Below are 21,905 nucleotides of genomic sequence, written 5' to 3' on the forward strand. Positions count from 1 at the left end.
CAGTCTGTGATGCTTTTCCACCAGAGGATAGGAAAACAACGAGAGAGGCAAAAGATCAAATGCTGGGCATCCCAGCTTGCTCTGGTCAAAGTGCTTGTATTCTGCTCAAGGCAGAAAACAAGAAGCTGTTCTTGAGCATAACATAGTCACATAATCACTTAAATTCTGGCCAGTTTACTACAGAGAGGGGTATGATGGCAGAGGGTTTTGTCACTGAAAGATTAGTTTCTCAATGATGAATAAGGTGCCAAAGATTTATTACCAGATTTTCCAGCAAGCCTTTGATGTGAGCGAACGCTGCATCTCATCTGCCCATCCACACTCCAAATTGTGGCCGTGTGTGTGTGTGTGTGTGTGTGTGTGTGTGTGTGTGTGTGTGTGTGTGTGTGTGTGTGTGTGTGTGTGTGTGTGTGTGTGTGTGTGTGTGTGTGTGTGTGGATATGTGTGTGTGGATATATTTACTACTGGGCTATTTATAGAGCTGAGGGTTTTGTGCTGAAGCGCATTTATAGGAAAATACTTGCAACAGTGAAGCTGCTAGTGAGATGCCGCATCAACTCTACACATGGAATATGAGCCTGTTTGTCCTATTAATTAAATATGTTTACGCCTTAAGAGTAGTCAAATCCAACACACTTCCTTTTATGGAATTAATTAAACATTTTCCCTCTTCGTCTTTTTTATTTTTTTATTTTTAAGATCTCATCTCTTTGATAAGTGATCATCCCTTCCACTCATTATCTTCCAAAAGTGGCATCTACAAATTACTTTCCTGCCCTTGGTGTTTCCATTACATAAAGTTGAGACTAAGTAGGGCGTGTGTAATTGAGGATGGGGTTAAATATGCAGACCTTGACTGTGTTTTTATCCCCTCTGACGCAGGTCATTAGCAAACATCTGCTGAACCAAAGCCTAAAAATAAAAAAAAATAAAAACGGGGCTGTCATGGTGGCAGAAGGGGAATTCTTCAGATGCCCCTCCCTGTGCTATTTTAAGTATGCCCAGAAGTTGGTGTTTAATGATAAGCTGTGGGGGCGTAGCTGACATGCCTGCCATATTATTCCCTTTACAACTCAGGAAGCGATGGCTGCGTTGCCCCCTAACCCTCCAGGGGTGTGAATCATTAGAGTCCGTCATCAAGTATGTCCAGTCTACATGGCTCATGGTGCCCTTTTGCTGTGGGTTATCTCAAGTAGTGGATCGCTTTGAAAATAGACAAGGATGCTATTTTCTGCCCAGCACCGTTTCCATTTTGAAACTAAATATACCGGCTGATGACTATAAACACATGCCAGTCACACATATTTTAGGGAGAACAGTGTTTCAGAATAATAGATTTCTGATCTGATAACAGCTATGTAATGTGGGATCATGTTTCTATATAGAGGTAAAGCAACCAGAGCAACCATTTCTTTCATTCACACGGATATGAAAACACAGGCTCCTCACGATGTACTGCTTTGTGAGGAAGAGTGAAGGAAGAGTCGTGACAGACTCCACTCCACGCCGGATAAATAAATGATCAGCACACAACAAACATCAAAGAGGGATTGTGTGCTTCAAAGGGAATAAGGGCCTCACGCTCACCAGGTCCTATAGTGAAAAATGAATCCTGTGTATGCGCGCACACACACACTCTCTGTTTCTGTAATCCGACCTGTTTAAGATTCTAATGGTTGCATCTGCATTGATTGTCCCCGTGCTGAGCCAAACCACCCCTCCTCAATCTTTGTCTGTTTCGGTGGCATCAGATCAGCTGGAAGATACCCAAAATGCTTTGATACAATGTGTCTCCTGACTCATTTGGACCTTCTCTCTTTAACCTTCTGCTGACTAAAGGAGCACTCACTAGGGCTGCACGATGTGAGGAAAACATGCAATATGCAATAACGTTGTTGAATCTCAACGATATTTTGTGCGATAAATAAACCGATATTAAAGTGTACTCAGTACAAAGCCTTTTTGCTGCTTTCAGTATGCTGCTAAAATACAACAAATTGCTTGTTGAATTTAAAACATTCTTTTATTGAACAAATTATTTATTTAACATTACTTTTAATATATAAAAGGCACAACTATAAAAAAGAATGACAGTTACATTTTAAAGTGCAGTTTTCTACTGATTTAAAAAATCGGAGTGTCTACTTTCGCAACGTGTATATTGTCACGTGTTGATGTTGCGATGACAATAAAAAAATAAAAATACACTGATATATTGTGCAACCCTAGCACTCACCTTAAATTTGGGTGAGAGGGAGAATGTCATGCAGCAAAGGGCCGCAGGTCGGAGTCGAACCCGCTGTGTCAAGGAGTAAACCTCTATATATGGGCGCACCCTCTACCAGGTGAGCTAACCTGGCACCTGACATTTCTATTTTAAAGCCCTAATTACTACTCACAATATTTGACCCATCTTTTACACAAGGAGTCATACAGATTTCCACAGTGTTACTTTGTTTTTAGATTAAAGTGCTCATATTATGCTCATTTTCAGGTTCATAATTGTATTTAGAGGTTATATCAGAATAGGTTTAATTAAAAAAAAACCACCAGATTTTTTGTTGTACTGCACATTGTTGCAGCTCCTGTTTTCACCCTGTGTGTTGAGCTCTCTGTTTTAGCTACAGAGTGAGACATCTCACTTCTGTTCCATCTTTGTTTGGAGTAGGGGTTCACCTATCCGATATTAAGATCGGATATCGGTCCCGATATTGACAAAATTACTGGATCAGGGATCCACAGGCCGATCCTGTTTTTTTTTTTGTTTTTTTCTCCGTCACACGTGTGTCACATCCTGGAAGAGTTGAGTATACAAATAAATAAGAATTCAATACATTACATCTATGTTATTTTGTCTTAGTTAGGAAAGTATTGTTTAGTTAGGAAAAGTCTGGTGCCTTCAGTCTCTTCCACATGGTGGAAGGAAGGTATAAGGTGGAAGGTATACAGTTTATTATTAATTCAACAATAGTATCGGATCGGTATCGACAGATACACAAAGCCCAGGCATCGGTATCGGGACTGAAAAAGTCGGATCGGTGCATCCCTAGTTGTGAGCACATGCACAGTAGTTAGGTAAGCACCACAAGCCAGTCAGAAGCAGAGTATGAGGGAGTGCCCTGACAGTACCTAGGTAAGGACTATTAGCCAGTCAGAAGCAGAGTATGAGGGCGTGCCCTGACAGTACCTAGGTAAGGACTATTAGCCAGTCAGAAGCAGAGTATGAGGGAGTGCCCTGACAGTACCTAGGTAAGGACTATTAGCCAGTCAGAAGCAGAGTATGAGGGCGTGCCCTGACAGTACCTAGGTAAGGACTATTAGCCAGTCAGAAGCAGAGTATGAGGGCGTGCCATGCTAGCAGCTAGGTGAGCATTATAACGTGTGTTCCAAAGTGACCACGTTTGTCTCTGAAGTAAAGGCTGGACTACAATAGAGCTGTTTGGAGCAGTTGGTGAACAGTTTTCTGTTGGAGATGGGAAGTCCCTTTTGGGGGGGGTGGGGACTTTGGGATTTTTCACTTTGTAAACCTATAACGTGCACAAACAAGATATAGAACACAATAAAGGAAAGGGACAAAAGCCAAAAAGTATAATATGAGCACTTTAATGCTGACTGGGCTAAGTTGACCCCAGGTTGTGATTTTTCTTTGAATGATTGCTTGACCAACATGTGCTTTCACTCTCTGATTAAGCAGTCCAGTCCAAGGCCAGAACATTATGTCACATCCGCACACAAAAGAACACATCGCTTCTGCTCTATCTGTGAAAAATGATGCTTGTAAAACAGTTTATACTCAAATGTTTTGCCCTGTGGCAAAAATAATCCTATCCTCGGCATGCAAAAATTGTATAATAAATCTGTATATGCGCCGTTGCCATTGTTTATTACAGAATTTTGTCATTGAGCACAATCCAGTAGAGTTTAGCAGAATCATCCACTTTCAACGTTCTGTCTGCCGTTTGCAGTATTAGGTGTTAATCCAGGACCCAGCCAGAGACCCTCATAATTTCTGGTGATATTGGAATTTAGTGGTGAATATTCTCAAACAAATGAATTAAATTACGGAGTGTCTATTTGCACCCCCGGTACGAATAACCTCGGCCACACAGCTGAGCTATTTACACCCTGTGACGTAACAACAAAAAAACGTTGCTCGCGTGCACCGAAATCATGGCGTACGTTCATCTTCCATGACCGCAGAAACTGGCATATTAGGAAAGTTTTGTCTCTAAAGTTTATAACAATTGAATTTCTAGCGGAAAATGGATACTACAGTTGCGCTTTCTGTCTTCAGTGAAAGCATACAACCGTTAGTTTGTTAGTTAGTACCTATTTTTTTGTATATAGTATGGTTACCTAGCAACCGAGGCTTGAAGAAAATAGTGGTAAACAGTTGTTCAACTACCTGAAAGAACTGCTAGGTGAGTTGTGAGTGGTTAGTGCGCTTACCTTTAGTATGGGAGTTTGGAGTTCGATTCCCCTGTGTGGTGATCTTATTTTTTTAAATTTGGATTGGATAATTTGCATGCAATTGCGCAAGTTTTTCTTTTTTTGCAGGGTGGTAGGGGAAGACTCATGAATATGCCTGCTCTGGTTGGGTTGGTTAGGTTTAGGCAAGAGGAGTGGGATTGGTTATGGTTAGGATAAGAATGTCAGGGCGATAATATTTCAAAAAAGTGTAATACATGAGTAGTATGGATAACTGTGTGTAAATATATGCCAAGGTACTGTAAATGCACAGGGGTGCAAATAGCATACATTTATATTTGTACCAGATAGGGTATTACTAGAACACATTGCTGTGTGCACTGGCGGGGTACTAATAGCATTCATTTCTAATTGCACCAGGGTACGAATAGCACTTCTAATTGCACCAGGGTACAAATAGCATACTGCTAATTGTACCAGGTGTGCAAATAGCATACACTGCTAATTGTACCAGGGGTGCAAATAGCCTCACCCATTAAATTATTAGTACTCAACTGACAAACAGTCAATTTGAGGATTTGAGGGATTCTTGGGGTGCGCTGCCCTGAAGTACAGTAGCTGCCCACTTTGCCAGGTTGATAATCCAGCCTTGAAAATAGACATGTACTTTGAGATACGAAGATTTATGAAAACATAAAAAAAACAATCTTACTCAAAAAATATATGGTGAACTAACTGTGCATGTGTATTTTGAAATGTACATCAAATACTTTTTACACCTGTTTCATTAGACTTGGGTTTACTATAAAGTCAAATCCAACCCACTCAGAAGAAGCATATGTTGCTTGATGCTTTTCATTTCTGTTTTAACCTCTGGCTTTCTCACTTTTGTATTCCCTTTGTTTTTCTTTCCCCTCTCTCCCAGCTCTTCGTTCTTCTTGCCGTCTCATCCTTCTGCTTCTGTTAGAGTGGGGGATGTCTGTTTTCTAACACCTCTCAGCCTGCTTATCTACTAGGTCTGTATTGCTGTGGTTTGGTATTTCCAACCCCATTTGTTATTGTGCCATCAACCCCCTTGATAACACGACACCATCAGTTATGGATATCAGGGTGTGTGTGACAGTCATACGCACCGTGGCTTGCAACTGTTATCTAGAAATTATGATTGTTTATGATGGGCAGTGTCCGTATGGTTGGCTGTGGGAAGCTTGCATGTGTTGGATTCGTGCCTGCTACAGTGCTTGTATGTCGGATTGCGTTATGGCTCTGTGCATGACTATATCCAATGACTAGGGATGCACCGATACCACTTTTTTTCAGACCAAGTCCAAGTACTTACATTTGGGTACTTGCCGATACCAAGTACCGATATGAGTACTTAATAATACAGTTCTAACAATGTTTTATTTTCATCAGATGTTCTTCACTTTCTGACTGCAACAAAGTAAATACACAACTAGATGCTGTTGCTGACATTTTAACATTTAACTTTGTGTTTTCTTAAACAAACTGGCACTGCCGCCCATTTCACTAAATGTAACCTGTAACACACATTCAGTGGAGACGTTTATGCTCAGCGCATTGTTCGTTGCAGTACTATCCGAAAGAGGGCTTACAGAGGATGTACAGACAATATAATCTGTGAATGAGCAAGAAGTAGTAGAGAAGAAGAAACCGGAAGTAAAGGAAAGCAGACTGCCTGGCAATGGTAGTAAACACATCAATGTTAAAACACTGACGTACCACAAAACATTATATTTTTGTATCTATTTAGGTTAATGTCACGTTGCCATAAAGTGGTATCGGGTGCGGTTGTATCAGGGTAGTTTTACGAGTACATGAGCACAGTATCGGACGGACACCCGAGTACTGGTATCAGTATCGGTGCATCCCTACCAATGACAGTGCCATTCCTCCACGCTGGCTATAATTGTTCATTCCTTTCCACCTTTTGGATGTCCAAAAACAAGAATCTTTGTTTTTGTGAGTGTGCACTGTGCTTTCATTCCCTTTGCTGTACTATTGGTTCATGTTTCCATTTTGTTGCACTGATGTTCCAGCAAAACTGTATTGAATTGTGTGGCAGGATTGCCTAATTACAAAAAAGGCTCAAACTTCTGAAAGTGAAAACATAATTGGCACCCAGCAGAGCATCCTCTTTAATGTCTTTTCTATGCTGGGTTCGGAGTGTCTAACCCACGTACAGTAGTCACCCTTTGTGGGGAGAATTTGAGCTTGTCCCTTCAGGGTATTGGCTCAAGAGTCTTAACCGAAACAGATTTGACTGTAACACATAGACTCTCTGTAGTATGACCATACCCCCCAATCATCCAGTCAGCCATCCTAATTGTTCCATTTTGATGGGTCATCTTGGTCTTTTGTTCATGATGATTCTTTCAAGCTTGTGCTGTATGCCAAATCATCCATGTCTTGTATTTGACGTTGAACTTGCGTCAGCCTGTTGATGCCACTCGCCCAGCCTGTTGGGTCAGGGTGTCTTTAATGACCTGGTGCCCCCTCCTCCCCCTTCTCTTCCCCTCCCTTCCCGACATGGAAGATCTGTACGACTGCGACCAACACTGGACATGGAGGAGTATGATGTTCGCTCGGCTGCCAGCATCTTGGCCTCAGTGAAAGAGCAGGAGGCGCGCTTTGAGCAGCTGACCCGAGCCCTTGAGGAGGAGCGGCGCAACGTTACGCTGCAGCTAGAGCGCGCCAACCTGCCTCCCAACCCCCCTACCAGCCAACCGCTAGCATGGCAGCAGGTGGTGATGCAGGTAAATGATGCCGGCATGCTGGCCAACCCCTCGTCATGTTTTGACCACCAACTTGCACTACCATGTGTTTACCTCCTTGCCTACCTTCTGCGACATTGTACTGCAACCTCCTTCCATTGAGCGAGCTCATTCCATCGTCATGTTTGCTCACGGTCATTGCTTTTCATCACTGGTGGGACTCTACAATCTCTGTTCAGTTTCTCTGTGATTTGGGACACTTGTTCCCTTTGTCTGAACCCACTGTCCTGGATGTTGTGCAATAATCTGCTCTGTGGTGACTCATCGTTAAAAGCCAACTGATGAGATTCAACCACTCATTCTGTCTTCCTTTCGCCTCCTCATTCTACGCCACAGCTTGCCATTCAACCTCATTTCCTTTCGCCCACTGGTCTTTGATATTGTCTGGTGGTGCTGCTGATTGGATTTGGCCTTTCGCCCAGCTCTGGCCAGTGTCTTGGGGACATTAGAGTCCTGGCCCGAGCTCCTGTCAATGCTGGCTGACTCGGCAGGAGCAGGAAATGTAAGATGTAGACATGAGACAGTTAGTAATCTCCTAAAAATGCCAGCAGTCACAACAGCCCATTGATTTACACAGGAAAGAAAAAAAAGAAACGCTCTCAGACTGTACACATGTTTTACTAACCAGAATTTGAAAGCACAATTTGGCGATGCAGCACCTGAAGCACTTAGATACATCACCTTTAATCACGGTAAAGGAGGCAGCCTCATGTATTTTTGATATAGCAAGACTTGCAGAGATGAAACCGCTGTGCCTATTTGCCTGCGGTTGTATTTGCCTGCAGTCACATTTTGTTAACAGTCGTGTCAGTGTTTATTTTTAAGGGTCTTGCTGCCAATTTGGCCTCATGAATGGGATAATGAAGAGGATGCAGGAAAAGTATAGCAGAGTAAAGTAAACATGTCATACTCTCACCCACCACAGGGGTAATCTGCTTGTGTGTGTGTGTGTGTGTGTGTGTGTGTGTGTGTGTGTGTGTGTGTGTGTGTGTGTGTGTGTGTGTGTGTGTGTGTGTGTGGTCCATGATATACTGGACAGTGCTTAACATGACAGGCAGTGAATTAACCCTCTCTCTTACGCTATCCCTCACAGATCAGACTCACAGTTAACCCCCACCCTGGCTGTTGGCACACCGGGGAGTCAATTGTGCATAACCGGGCACTGCTCACATAACCACTCCCCATCTTACATCACTTTGAAATGTGATTCGCTCGCCAGACATCGGACTGTCGGCTTTTATCATAAACACCTATAAATGCCAAAGCAAATTGGATGTTGGGCTGGCGGAGGGAGGGGGGTTGATCAGTGTCTGCTCTGGGGCAAACGGCACCTGAGTGCTTGGCATATCTTGAGCCAGAAGGTGCTGTGGCGTGTGGCAGTGTGTGTGCTGCACTGTGAGGCACACACAATTCACATAATGAGGTGGTATGAGCGATAAGGAAGGCATTAGGTTGTTCCTTTTCTCTCTATCTCCTCCTTGCTTAGTTTCCACACACACACACACACACACACACACACACACACACACACACACACACACACACTCCCCATGCTGCATGATGGATTAAAATGGATCATGGATCGGTAACTAAGGATTCAGTATCACAACCCCAGGGCCGGACTCAAAAAGGGCCTGCCATTATTTAAAGTTAGGGTCAGAAAAGGAAAAGTGGACCAAGTCTGATAAATGAAATCCGATTCAAACATCGACGCCTAATGAGTGATAATCCACTGATCTAAATAGTTATTTCGGAACAGATTGGGTCCAAACAACTGTATGATTGGTCACTTCAAACAGTGCTCTGAAACTCGGAAGGCTACTTGCTTTTTCACCAAGCCCCCCACCCTCAGAGTTTAAGACTGCATGCTCTTCTGTCCGGTACAGCCTGGATGTGGAGTGAGGCATGGCCCTGGAGTGCAGCCAAATGACTCCAATAAATCACACATTGATGGTTTGACTGTGTTATACGGAAATATAGCAGTCATTTCCTCTGTAAATTTAAAGTCAAGAATATTTGTAGCCTTTTGAAGTGGTGGTTTTGGTGACAAATCTTATGGCTAATGTTCATGTGAACATAAAAATGTTCCTTAATAGGGAATAGTTTTTAGCCAATCTAGCGGCTCTATAGATGGTTGGTTGGTTGGTTGGTTGGTTGGTTGGTTAGTCGACTACTTTGGTCCCAACTGAATTGTGAAATATAATGAAATCTCAGGATATATTGGGTTGATTGCCATGACATGTTTTAGACACATTCATGGTCCCAAGGGGATAGCATCTCCTGACTTTGGGTTGACATTTTAGTTTTTCAGGTCAAAATTTGGATTTGTACTAAATACCTGCACATGACATTCACCTCAGCCTCAGCTATATGTTGTGTTTGGTGATCATTAGCAAATGTTATTATGCTAATGAGCTAAACTAAAATGATGAAAATGGTAAATATTACCTGCTAAATGTCAGCGTGATGGCATTGTCGTTTTGGGAATTTGACCAGGCTGAAGTTAGCACTTATCTTAAAGCATCACTGTGCCTAAGCACATCTTCATAAAACCGCTACAGCCAAGCAGCTGTAGTGAACTTGGTCTTGTTGAACGGAACTTGAACCATAAAGAAAATCTGAGATTGAATTAAATGCTTTTCCAGAATTTCATGTTGTTTTCTTTGGCCAAAGATGCAACGGTTTACTGTTCAACTGTTTACTGTTTCAAATTATTTATATTTGTCCTATAGAGAAGGGAGACAAAATAATATTCCCAACCACAAATTCATCTCCCTCTAATATTAACACAAGTCACTTTGCTTGGCCGGAGCGCACATAACTGAATTGGATTACAGAATACTGCGGTTCAACGTGTCGGCCCTGGATGATGTTAACACAGGGTATGAAAAGGTAGATCAGTACATGACGATTTCACCTTTGTATCGGTACAATGAGTGTGGGAGAGGTTCTTGTAAACAGCACTGGCCTACTTTCCAAGACCTTACTAATTGAATTCTGATCCTCATTCACTTCAATATTACACATTATGAATTGCAGACAAGGAAGAGAATCAGAGTGGTTACACTGTGCCCTCCTGTGAGGAACGTCAGAACAAAGCTGTCGGATGCCCCATTAGCTTTCCTGATGAAATTCAGTGACACGGACCGAGGTGCCTTTCAATCTGCATCCATAGACTGCCCCAACATGTGACTCCTCACATGCTAAGATCATACCCTTTCTTTATTTGATTTTGCGTTTGCCTGTGGTAATTGATTTTTGCCTGAAGGAGCGTTATCGCCGAGGCTCTGAAAGGTCAAGTGGTGCATGCTGACAGTTCTATGTGTGGAGAAAGGCAGACAGCACTCAGACAACCAAGTCTATTTGGAGCTAAGGGAGAAGGTGACCTCATTTCATATACACCAGACGACTCATCTATCTACCCACAGCCGCTGTGTGGCACACGCACAGATCCCACCTAGTGGTGCATACAATAACCCGGCTGCATTGAAAAGCAAACTCAGGATAATTTCTCGCACTGTGCGTATCATTAAATGTTGGTGTTTGGTATTCAGATGCTATATTCAGAAGGCCCCTAGCATTGCAGAGGCATATCATCCCCATGTGCAAATGTTCTGGGAAGTTTTCAAAGGCTTGTGAGCTTTAGAGAGAGGGAACAGTGCAGCCTTTGATCTGTGCTGCTGTCTGTGGTGAAGATGTACAGGCCCTGGCCCTGCGATGGCACAACAGCACTCAACCAACAATCGCTCCAGCCGCCCTCCACCCACTTTCGTCCCCACACCCCCCCCCCCCAGCACTGTCTAGGCACAATGGAAACAAAGGACTAAGGGTGCTATAGCGACAGATGATCTATCTTTCCACTGGCAGAGCCTGGAGCCCCTGTACCCTTGTAAATCACCTGGCTAACAATGAGCCTTAGTTTACCCCCTCCCTCCTCTATCTTCCCCTGTCCTGTACCCTCACTGTTCCATCAGGAACCTTCTCTCCTCCCATAAACACCCTAATTACCTTGGTGTGAAAGTGCCTTCTTTGTTTATTTTTGTATACCAGGCTGTTCCAGTACCCTCCTCCCACACTACTTTCTCCTCATATTGTAGTTTCATGGAGCAGCCTGCAGAAAAAGCAAAAGTGTGGAACTTTTACATTAAATATATGTCTGTTACATTCAAGCCCTTGCCAAACGAGTTCACACAGGAGGACAAAAGTTCTTCACTCCAGATTTAAATTCTAGCACCGAATCATGCTTTGTAGCAGTTTAAAGGTTAATTGACCCTGTGGATATTAATGTAAAGGAATGCAAATATATTTAGCATTCTGAAAAGATAAGAACAGCTTCAGGATTTTTTAAGATTATATTTATCATCTGCCACCACCCCATCCCCCACATGTTCAATTTGCAATGCCAATTTGTCTCGTGGTGGTGAGGACCCTAAACAATACACAACATGGCCGCTGTTAAAACATTTGCGTATGAAACATCGGAAAGAATACGAGTTGTGCATGAAGGAATCTACAGACAGCAGCCAAAATGCAGCAACTTCAGGTACAGCAAAGGAAGGAAAGTCACAGCTAAAAACTGGTGTTAACCATTTGTTTACTTCATATAAAAATAATGTTTTTACAGTGTTAATGGACTGAGGATGGGAGTAGGATTTGGTATTCGGTTTCGGATTCGGCAGAATCTTAACCAGTGGATTCACGTGCCCCCACCCCTCCTCCTCCACGCAGTTGCAAATAGCCAAAAAGGACACGGAGGATTAAATAAAACATGATGGACTCTTCAGAAGAGAGCTAATTATCTTCACTCGAGTTTCTGTGCAGGAAAGTCACCGGACGGCACAATCTTCTGAACATAGTCATACTGAGAAATCCAGAGAGAGTTGTATGGAGCCGAACCACTTGCCTCTTTCCACTACGTCGGTTGAAGCAGACCCTGCCATCTATGTTATCTTTTATTCACTAGACTTCAACATTAGCGGTCAAGTTTGAGGCGATGGCCCATGAATTACGCTGCTAACTACTCAAGGTAGGGAGTAAGTCCTTTCTGTGTCTCATCTCGGTACAGGCACTGACATGGAAGGACAGGAACCTTTACTCAAGGTTGGGGTTGTGCATATTCCCCTTGTTGAGACGAGCAGGGAGAAAGAGGTTTGAAGGGGAAGCAGCAGAAAAGCCTTTTGTACTGCGGGGCTATTTATATTCCTCTGGGGCAGCTCAAACCTTCATCCTTCAAATGCCTGTCCTGGTGCACCTCCCTGCCATTTGATCACAATCCATTAAACCATTATGCTTACTAAAAGCACTGAGAGGGGGTATCTGAACACTGCTCTCATATCCTTGACCAGACATCCTCTCTCTGTGTGCTCACATTGGTGAACAGACCGATATCTTTGAGGGGAACTGCATCAGTTTCTGGAAAAGTTTTACTTGAAGATGACCGTGGTAGTCTGAATAGACTGTTGGGCTTGGTAGTTAAGTTCAGAGACTAAATTGTAGCCCATGTGTTTAAAATAAAGCCGCTTACCTTAACAGGACCTCAGTGCCACCTTTGGAATGTGACCTCACCCTTCCCAGTGTCCAGCAGGATAATTAAACAAGGCTGGATGCTGACCCCTTTCAACTGGAAAGAACTAAATTGAAAACAGTCTTAGAACTTTTAAGTAGGGCTGGCTGGAGGTGTTCTTCAAAGCCTTGATTTAATTATCCCCATGAGTTTAACACACTGGTAGGACAATTTTACAACATGACTTACAAGCATATAAACGTTCATCAAATGAAGAACAGAAGCAGCACCGAGCGTTGTTTTGGGACGTGTGCAGGAGTAATTCACACTTTACTGGACAGAACATTCCTTGAGACTACAAATGCCTTAATGGCAAAAGGAACTTAGAAGTGAACGTTTCTTTTCAATTTCACCCCAGTGTGTTCTTTAATAAAGGTTAATACAAGATGAATATTGGTCTGTTGTAAAAGTAAAGCAAATCAAAGAGTTTCAGCTCCGCTCTCCACAGTATAAACCGCAAAACTGTGTCTCTCACATTATTGTTGATCATGCAAACATGTGAACTGGCCTTGGGATCTAATTTTCCTGGAAAGCATAAACTCAGCAGACAAATCAACTAGTCTGAAAAGGTCAACAAACTAAATATTCGACGAGCCATACGGTAACTCTCAGCTGGGTACTGTACCTAAAATTATCCTAAAATCTAAGATCTTAATTTAATGCTAACAGAAGGAAGATTTTTGGTATTTGCTACCTTCAGTAAATTCACCTGTGAGCGTTGGAGGGATTATCAGCATGTGAATTCTTTGCAACAGAGGCGTACGGCATGTGCAGCAAGGCGGTATACCATCCGATTACAGCGGTTAAGTCAGAACCACACATACATCCGTTAACGTTGCACTCTCGCTAACTAAATGAGCTCTGCCATTGCCTCAGGCTGAGGCCTATTTCACTGCTGGACAGACTGTAAAAAGATTAAACCTCACTGATTCTGGAATTTTTGTTTTGTTTCAGAGTTGCGCACACATTTGTCAAAAAAATCATGTAATCCGTCTCAAGTTGAAAACAGGCTGTGGGGCCCTCTTCATATATTGGCGCATTTGAAAAGGATGATGGGGCTTGGTATAGGAACTGTCTCACATGGAGTGTCTGAGAGTGACTCTCGTTGTGTAGAGGGTGATGGTGATAGCGCAGGAATGTGTGAAAAGACGGCCACTGCTCTCGACAGGCTCTTTATCCAAGTGCCTTTTTCAAGCTCATCATTCTGTGCTGAATAATGCAGAGCGTCCTCACCCAGAAAACAGCCGCATAGGTCGATTGTGCAAGCTGCTCATAACGACCCATAATTACGTTTCTTGTTAGGCGGCGACCTGTCGTGGCTGTAGTAATTATCTTGAAGGGAAGCGAGGTGACAAAGTATAAGAGCGCCAAATTAGGCGTAAGGAATCAGTTTGGGGTTGGTGGATGGGTCAAAAACACACATGGTTTTCACTGAGGAGACCCGGATTCAGTGGTCACTTTTTGAAATTACCGAGTTTTTCAAGCTTTAGTCCGACGCAATGACATTAGATAAGATAAAACTTTGTCTCTTCACACAGAAGTTTTTCTTGCATCGTCTGCTCCAACAATTAAAAGATGATTGCATAAAAAACATCTGTATGGTCACCCTGCCGTAATCTTTAACAAACATCTGGCACACCTTTTCGTCATGCACACATACACACACACACACAAACATTCCACATCCAAAACAAGTAATATTGTCCATGACGTCACGTTACAAGCTTATTTTAGTAGTTTTACGTGACTCATTTTAAGCCAATCGGCCACTGTGCAACAGTAAATAGAACGATCATAAACTGTATGTCGTTTGGGGAGTCATTGACAATCAACCTATATTGTCGTTTAGGAATGAGAATGTGTTAGAATAATGGCATATGTACTGAACATAAATTCCATGTATGGACTTTTTTTTAGCTTTAACATTCTTTAGTTGAATCTCAATTACAAATGCAGCTGACGTGCATCACTTTTTTTCTTTTTCTATTAATTTCCAAGCAATGTGACACAAATTAACAGAATTCCTAAGAAGCTGATTCAGTGGCTGACAAACGTGCCAAGAAACTGTGGATCATGAGCTAACGTTAAAACATTCTGAGGCATACGGAAAATTTCATTTTTCAGAATATTTTTAGAACAACCAATAGAAAGACTCTGTTACAAATCCAGAGGGTATGTTCAACTAAAATGAAGGTGTAAAAGTTGATGCTTTAACTGCATGATTCAGATTCTGTTGTTTGTGCCTCATTCAGTGTCCCAATTACGCATGACAAGATGAAAAACTCGGAAAAACCTAATCCAGTTATAGTTGTATTAAAAAATCTTGCTGTGCGATTACAGTATTGTGACAAAAAAAAACAGAAAATAGAACCTTTACATTTCAAGTGATGTCATTTAAACAGAGCTTTATTTCCCTAAATGAAGGGAAAATTGCCTTTTTGCAAGACAAAAGCCCCCAATAGATTGGACTCTAATCCTCTGCATCGCTGAGTAGCCATTTTTCAAGGGGAAAATAAAACATGATAGTAAGAGTCACTAGATAAGGGCTTTTTTTTCAAGCTGTGCCATTGTTGGAATAAACAGCAGCCAGCCTGTAGCTGATCAGACCATCTTGGCCCTGTAGTTTCTCACACATACACTATGGTTTCGGCAGAGCCCCGACACTATGCAGTGATTGTCTTAAGGAACTTAGAGCAGCACAGTCAGCATTATCTTTTTTTTTTTTTTTTTTAATAAGTTTTTTTTTTTTGTGGACCTGCTTTATGTATAATGGAATATTTGGTTGAACTTATTAAAGTTTGAAGGAGGTAAATTAGGGTTTCCCAAGAAATGTATTCTTGGCAGAGTGGAAAAGGGTTTGAAGTACTTTTCAAAAAGAGATGCCATTAAAGTCTCCTTTGAAACTGAAGATTATAAAAACATTATTTTTTGTAATGAAATGCCATATATATTTTCAAACCGCTAGCTGCTCCTGCCTACAGTCTACTTTTTGTATCTGCTTTTGCTCTTCCGTCTCTCTCTCTCTCTCTCTCTCTCTCTCTCTCTCTCTCTGTTTTTCTATATGCACCTGGCATCTTGAATGGAAGTGAAAAACATGATTTTAACAGATGCAGCTTCGTTGGAGGTGTCTGGCTGTCAAAGCACGCCTTGTTGCTGAACATTAACCTCTTTACCATCTGTTTCACAGCGTACATCCTGACAGAGGAAAGCTGACTTCAGGAGCTTTGATTTCAACTGCTGGATTATTCGTACACCTTGTACATTTAATTTCCAAGTCCCAGGTGTAGGTTGGCTAGACTTAAGAGACTATATAGCTTTTTTGTGACAGTGTGCATGTATCACCACCCTGTGATGTTAAACACTTTCCAGGACGTCTTTTAAAATGATATATTGAATATACTTTTGGGGATTTTTAGTTTACCTCAACCTGTCCTGTCTATTTTGTTTTTACTGTTGTCTCAGTGAGTTGTATGAAAAGAGTGATAGCATTTTTTTAAGCCATGCTATAACATGGGTCTCGGGATGGCAGTCGGTGGGTTGGTCCCCAACTTTGTTCCAGACCATAGACTGTAAAAATAGTAGAGGTAGCATCAGTGACATCACCCATTGGTTTGTGGGCTTCCCTTTTGAAGCCTCGAGTTTGGCATTGTGGATGTCGCCATCTTGGTTTTTTGAAACCGGATGTGACTATTTTTGACGAGAAAATTGGCAGACTTTCCCTTAAGGCTCTGACACACCAACCCGATTATCAGGCGTCGGACAGTCTGGCGAGGTCGGTGACTCGAGTCTGTTCGGTGTGTTCCGTGCAGTCGTGAGTCGGAGGAGCCATCGGCTTTAATTTTGGCCGATTTGACTTGTTGAATCGGCCAGTGGGCATTCGGACTCAATGACTAATCTGATTGGTGGAGTGCTAGCCCTTGACTAGCGAATCAGTGCTTCTTCCACAAGAAGAAGCCCGAGAGCTGACAATGCCAGTATCTTCTTATTACTAGCCATCGTATTTTCTTCCGTTCAGCGAGTAATGACAACAACGATCCTTCTTGACTACTAACACCACTCTCTGATGAAAACAGTGACTGACGACAGCGTGCTCTGTGTTTACGAGGTATAGAGAGATGTTCCGTCACAGATTAGCGCCACCTGCTGTTATGGAGACGTATTACGTGTCATGCACGCGCAGAACGTACGCTCAAGTCGGCATCACTTCGGTGTGTTCCGAGGGACTTTTTTGAGAGACGGGAGCCAACTGATCAGTCCGACTGCCTTTCCTGCCGATGGTTGGCCGTCTGGTTGGTGTGTCAGAGCCTTTAAGTGACCAGCTAACGCTAGAAGTAGCTAGCCAGCTTGATTGGTAGAACACTGTACAAGACATATGAAGGTGATCAAAATATTCCAATTAACTTTGATGACGTGAAAACACACAGTGACAGGGTCAAAGTTTAGGTTGAAAACACGGACAACACCCAAAACCAATCTGTTTTAATGTACACAGTGCCATGGTAAGCTAAGGCTCTGTCATGATTGACAGGTCAGCATGTAGCCCCTAAAGAATCCCCTGCTTTATCGTCAATTTAAATATAAATGGGACCATAATTTACAAAATGAACATCATGCTGTATTGACGACGACTTGAAAGTAACGATTGAGACCATAAACTCATTGTGAAAATATTTACTGTGGTAATAAATCAAGTGAGAAGTATGGTCATTTTCCCATAGACTTCTATAGAAACTGACTTCTTTTTGCAGCCAGTGAAGTTGCCCCCTGCTGGAAGTTAGAAAGAATGCAGGTTTAAGGCGCATTGGCTTCACTTTTCAGACCGAGAAGCTTGGTCCATTATTTTCACAGTCTATGGTCTAGACTGATCCCCAGAGGATTAATCCTAATGACTTTGGTGAGCCCCTGATTTTCTCTCTTGTACCACGGTGAGGTTAACATTGGTGGTATTGAGTGAAATGTCTCGACTATTAAACAACTTTTAAATGGATTGGCATGATATTTTCTATGCCCATCATGATGAATTGTGATAACTTTGGTGATCCTTACACTTCCCTTCCAGCAGCATCAATACAGTAAGATACAATTTAATTTGTAACCAACTAATGAATGACATTCCCATTATACCAACTAACATATTGGCATTTATTAGGCATAGTGGTGCTTTGAGCCAAAGGCAGTAGAATTATTGTCTTGTTTAAGTCTATATGCCATGGGTATTTGGCAGATGTTCCTACAAAACAATAATCACAACATAAAACTATAAATTGGACGTAGGCAAAACACACATGTACAGAGGAAATAAAGACTAATGCTTCTTTTCTAATCTGCTCCCATGAGTATTCTAATGCACTTAATGGATTTTTAAACAGGGTTATAAAACTCACTCAGTGCTTAAATGGCTTAAATGGAATGTGATATTGCAAATCTCATAAGAGAAAGAAATGCACCACAGTTAAAGTTGTAAGACTTTTTTTGAAACCCCTTTTTGAAACCTGATGTTTGGAGTTCTTAATGGTATTGTTGAAAGTAAATAGTAAATGTAGCCTAATGGTGCATGGTGGACCAGGTCTTTTATTAAGAACAAATGGAGCAGTAACGTTCGGGGAGATGAAATACCGGGCTTGTGGAATGCAAAACCTCAGCCATTTCCCCTCCGTTTGGGATTTCTGCTTTCTCTGTTTTCTTTTTTAAGTCCAGTCATTCTTTTTCCTCTCTTCTGTAAGTCCAGACGTCTCTCCAACTTGTCCTCAGTTAAGCTTCCATCTACGTTAGTAGATTAACATTCCTTGTCGGTCTTGGTCACAGTCATTGATATTTGAATGCGAATTCTTTCACGTACCCCTCCCTTATATCAAGTGCAGTGAGAGGAACGGGACAAAGAGGTGGAGAAAAGGAGCTGTGTGTGCATGGGTGTGTGTAGGGTGTAAAAATGTGCAGAGTATTGGGTGCCTTCGCCTCACTAGGGCCAACTTTTGTTTTGTGTGTGAGCCCCTGTCCCCCCCCCCACCACCTCCTCTTCTTTTTCCTCGTCTCTCTCTGTCTATGCCAACAAGGGGGAGGGGTCGACGGATTGACAGACAGACGCAGCTGGAGTGCATAGAGGGAGCTGGTCCCACCCCACTAAGATGCCAGACATAGACCCAATGAGAGAGAGAGAGAGAGGGAGAGGGAGCTGCAACACTTCCAGCTCCTGCTGCCTGTCTGGGAACCCTCCTTTCTATTAACACACCTCCTCTTTTCCCCCTCTCTCTCAGCCGCTGAGGTTTTTGTTCTCTCTCTGGCTAACTTTTTTTTTGTTGAGTGAGTGTGCGTGTGTGCAAATGCACACAGTTCGGTTCAGCTCCATTCCTTATTTTTGGATTTCTGCTTTCGTTGGGGGGGGGGGATTTGTCAGATGCACCGGCTGCCTTTGCCTTCCATCTCTCTCCATTCCATACATTCATACAGCATCTCTGCAAAGGTGAAATCTGGATCCCTTTTCTCAGCTGTGTCAAACCAGCCTAGGATAGCCAGAGTTACACTGGATGTAAGGGGATTTTACTTTCAAAATAAAAGCATCATCATTCTGCTTTCATGCCCTACGAAAAGAAGTGCAAGCTTTCTGCTGGAAATGATCCATTGTCAGCCATACTGCCATACTGAGTTTGGTCATGAATCCAAACTCCTCTAGTCCATTAGACATTATTGTGATATTTGAATGAAATGCCTATAAGTCAAGTATACTGCAAAAAAACATAACAAAATGTCTGTCGTGAAATAGTAATATACACTTTCTACTTTATTATAGGTGTGATAGATGTGTCACCTGTATGCCTCACATATGGCCAACAGAAGGCACATTATATCAGTGTTTTTGGAAAAGGACCTGGGCATATAGTTTCAATGATGAAAGAGCAAATTATGGTTTTATTTATTTTTTTATTCTGGAATTAACTTTGTTTACGTCTCTTGAGAATTTAGGGAGTGCACCGACTGTTTTGCAAGAAATCCCGTCTCTAAATGTGTGGGTTTGACAGTATTAAACAGATATGTTTCATTTATAAGCTGTGCTTTTTTACCTAAAACAAACCATTTTATGACAGCAGACTTTTGTATGTTTGGTTACATAGGATGTATTAGCTACTATCAACAACAGCTATGATTTGTAAGTAGATTGGTTGCTTTCTTTGCTGTTAGCTTGCAGAATATAGTTGAAGTGATTTGGGATCTGTTCTAAAGACAAATAAGTAACAATAACCCCCATATATTATATTGCTTTCTCTTGTAACAACAGAGTCTCAACCTACAACTTGAACCGTAAAAAGATTCTCTGGGTGTTTCAAATGTAACCATTGTTATATTTATTTTTTTAGCAGATATGCAACATATCCGTAAAGCTGTCTTTTGCAAGCATGTTCAATAGTCGCCCTTTTATTGTGAAAGGCACACCGCCACACTTCCTGTATTCCGCGGGCTAACTGTGTCTGGCTGGACGCAGCCGAGTAGAGGATGGCTGCCTGCGTCTGAGCTGCTACCTCTGCGCTCACAGAGGGGAAAAGTCAACGTAAATAGACAAGGAAAGCGTGAGGAGACGAGAGGAGGAGAGGAGGGAAAGGAGAAGTTTTCCGACACCAGGAACTAGTTGTCGCACGTTTCCCCGGGAGGTTTTTATTTTCTTCGGGAACGAAGGGGGGGATTTTGGACCATGCCTGCTGAAGTGAAACAGGTTAGTGTTGCTGTATCCGCCGGTCTCCTCTATCTCCTCGGTCTCCTCTCATCGTATCTTCAGCCTCTCCGGCTCTTCTTGGCTTTCTAGTCCTCCTTATTGATTCCTAATAGTTTGGGTTTTGTTGCGTACCTATCATTTTTAGCCCGGAGCATCACTCCTTTATGTCTTTTATGTAGCTTTTTTTCCCCACCCAGTTTAATACACGAGAGCATATATCGATGTCCTTCAGGAGGATAGTGCGCGCGCGCGCGCGTTCAATACGCGTGCACAATATGGATGTGTAGTCTGTGCGTATGTAAAATACATGCTTGTGGGCTTCTGCGAGACAGTAGGCTAAAGAGGACGATGCACTTCCACCACTTAGTGACCATTTCAAGCTGTAAATAGTCATGACCAAGAGATATGTTTAGGTGTGTGTGTGTGGGTGGTGGTGGGCGGGGGGGCTGTCTTGCAGTAATGCAGTGCTGTGACTTCTGAGTTCCCTGACACATTCAGACATGTCAGTACCACCTATAGAAGGACTGGTGTGATCATGGGGACAACCAGTGAAGTATTGAAAGTTTGTCCCTGATCATCGCCTGAGAGCCTCTGAATGAGCCCAGGCCAGGATTGATAGCCTATGGGCTGCAGTGCCAAATGTGTGAGAGACATGGCATTAAACTCTTTTGTCTTTCATTTGCACAGATTCCACAGGAATGTGCTTTTGTTAGCTCTTGCGAGTGTGTTACTGTGTCTGTGTGGGTGTGTGTGTGCGTGCGTACCAGAGCATGATGTGAATACATTATTGGAAGTGTTCCCTGCTTTTGAAGCGCATCCACAGGCAGCCTACACCAATCACAACGCTCTTTTCCCCGCCGAGCTTGGCAGCGCTTAGATGCACAAAAAAAAAAAAAAAAAAAGGGAAGACAGGCATCCAAAAAGAAAGAAAGTGGAGGGGAAAAAATCTGATTGAATAAGGTCAACTTCTCCTCCGCTGGGCTGAGAGGGGTGGAGTTACCGAACCCCTGTCTAGCAGACAAAAACATTCTGTCAGCTCACCACGCTGCTCTGATAATAATACGTTAACAGTTGCCCCTGTGGATGAGTGCCACCAGATAACTGCCAAACAGAGAAGCTGTTTTTCTCCCTCACACACTCTCTCTGTTCTTTCCATCCTTTGGTTTTGATAAGTTTGAAGTGCGGCCGATGGATCAAAAGCAGGGCAAATGTTTTCTGTTGAAATCCTTGTTTGGAATATGTGAATGGGATGAAATGCATGTCAACAACCTGAGTGTGTGTCCTTTCCAGATGCATCCCAAAATTAGTAGGGGAGGTGCAGGACGACGCCCCCCCTCCCACCCTGCGTCCGTGACCCCCTTAAGACCGAGATAGTTGGCATACTTAAGAGCAGGCCGGCATCGTGATGTGACCT

The 21,905-nt window shown here is 42.6% G+C and overlaps 1 protein-coding gene across 6 annotated transcripts in view; it reads left to right on the plus strand.

Annotated features, from left to right (window-relative positions):
- Positions 1-21,905, plus strand: part of arvcfb (ARVCF delta catenin family member b) — a 280,461-nt gene that overhangs the window by 115,564 nt on the left and 142,992 nt on the right. For 4 of the 6 annotated variants that reach the window (XM_028579334.1, XM_028579337.1, XM_028579338.1 and 1 more), the window contains exon 1: positions 20,254-20,491. The exons of the other annotated variants lie outside the window; for them this stretch is intronic. In XM_028579334.1, the coding sequence (XP_028435135.1) occupies positions 20,471-20,491 (21 nt within the window). In that variant the 5' untranslated portion in view covers positions 20,254-20,470. Of the gene's footprint in view, positions 1-20,253; positions 20,492-21,905 lie in introns of those variants that run through there. 6 annotated transcript variants of the gene reach the window in all.

The sequence above is a fragment of the Perca flavescens genome, chromosome 5 (genome assembly GCF_004354835.1).
Source record: "Perca flavescens isolate YP-PL-M2 chromosome 5, PFLA_1.0, whole genome shotgun sequence".
Classification (NCBI taxonomy): Eukaryota; Metazoa; Chordata; class Actinopteri; order Perciformes; family Percidae; genus Perca; species Perca flavescens.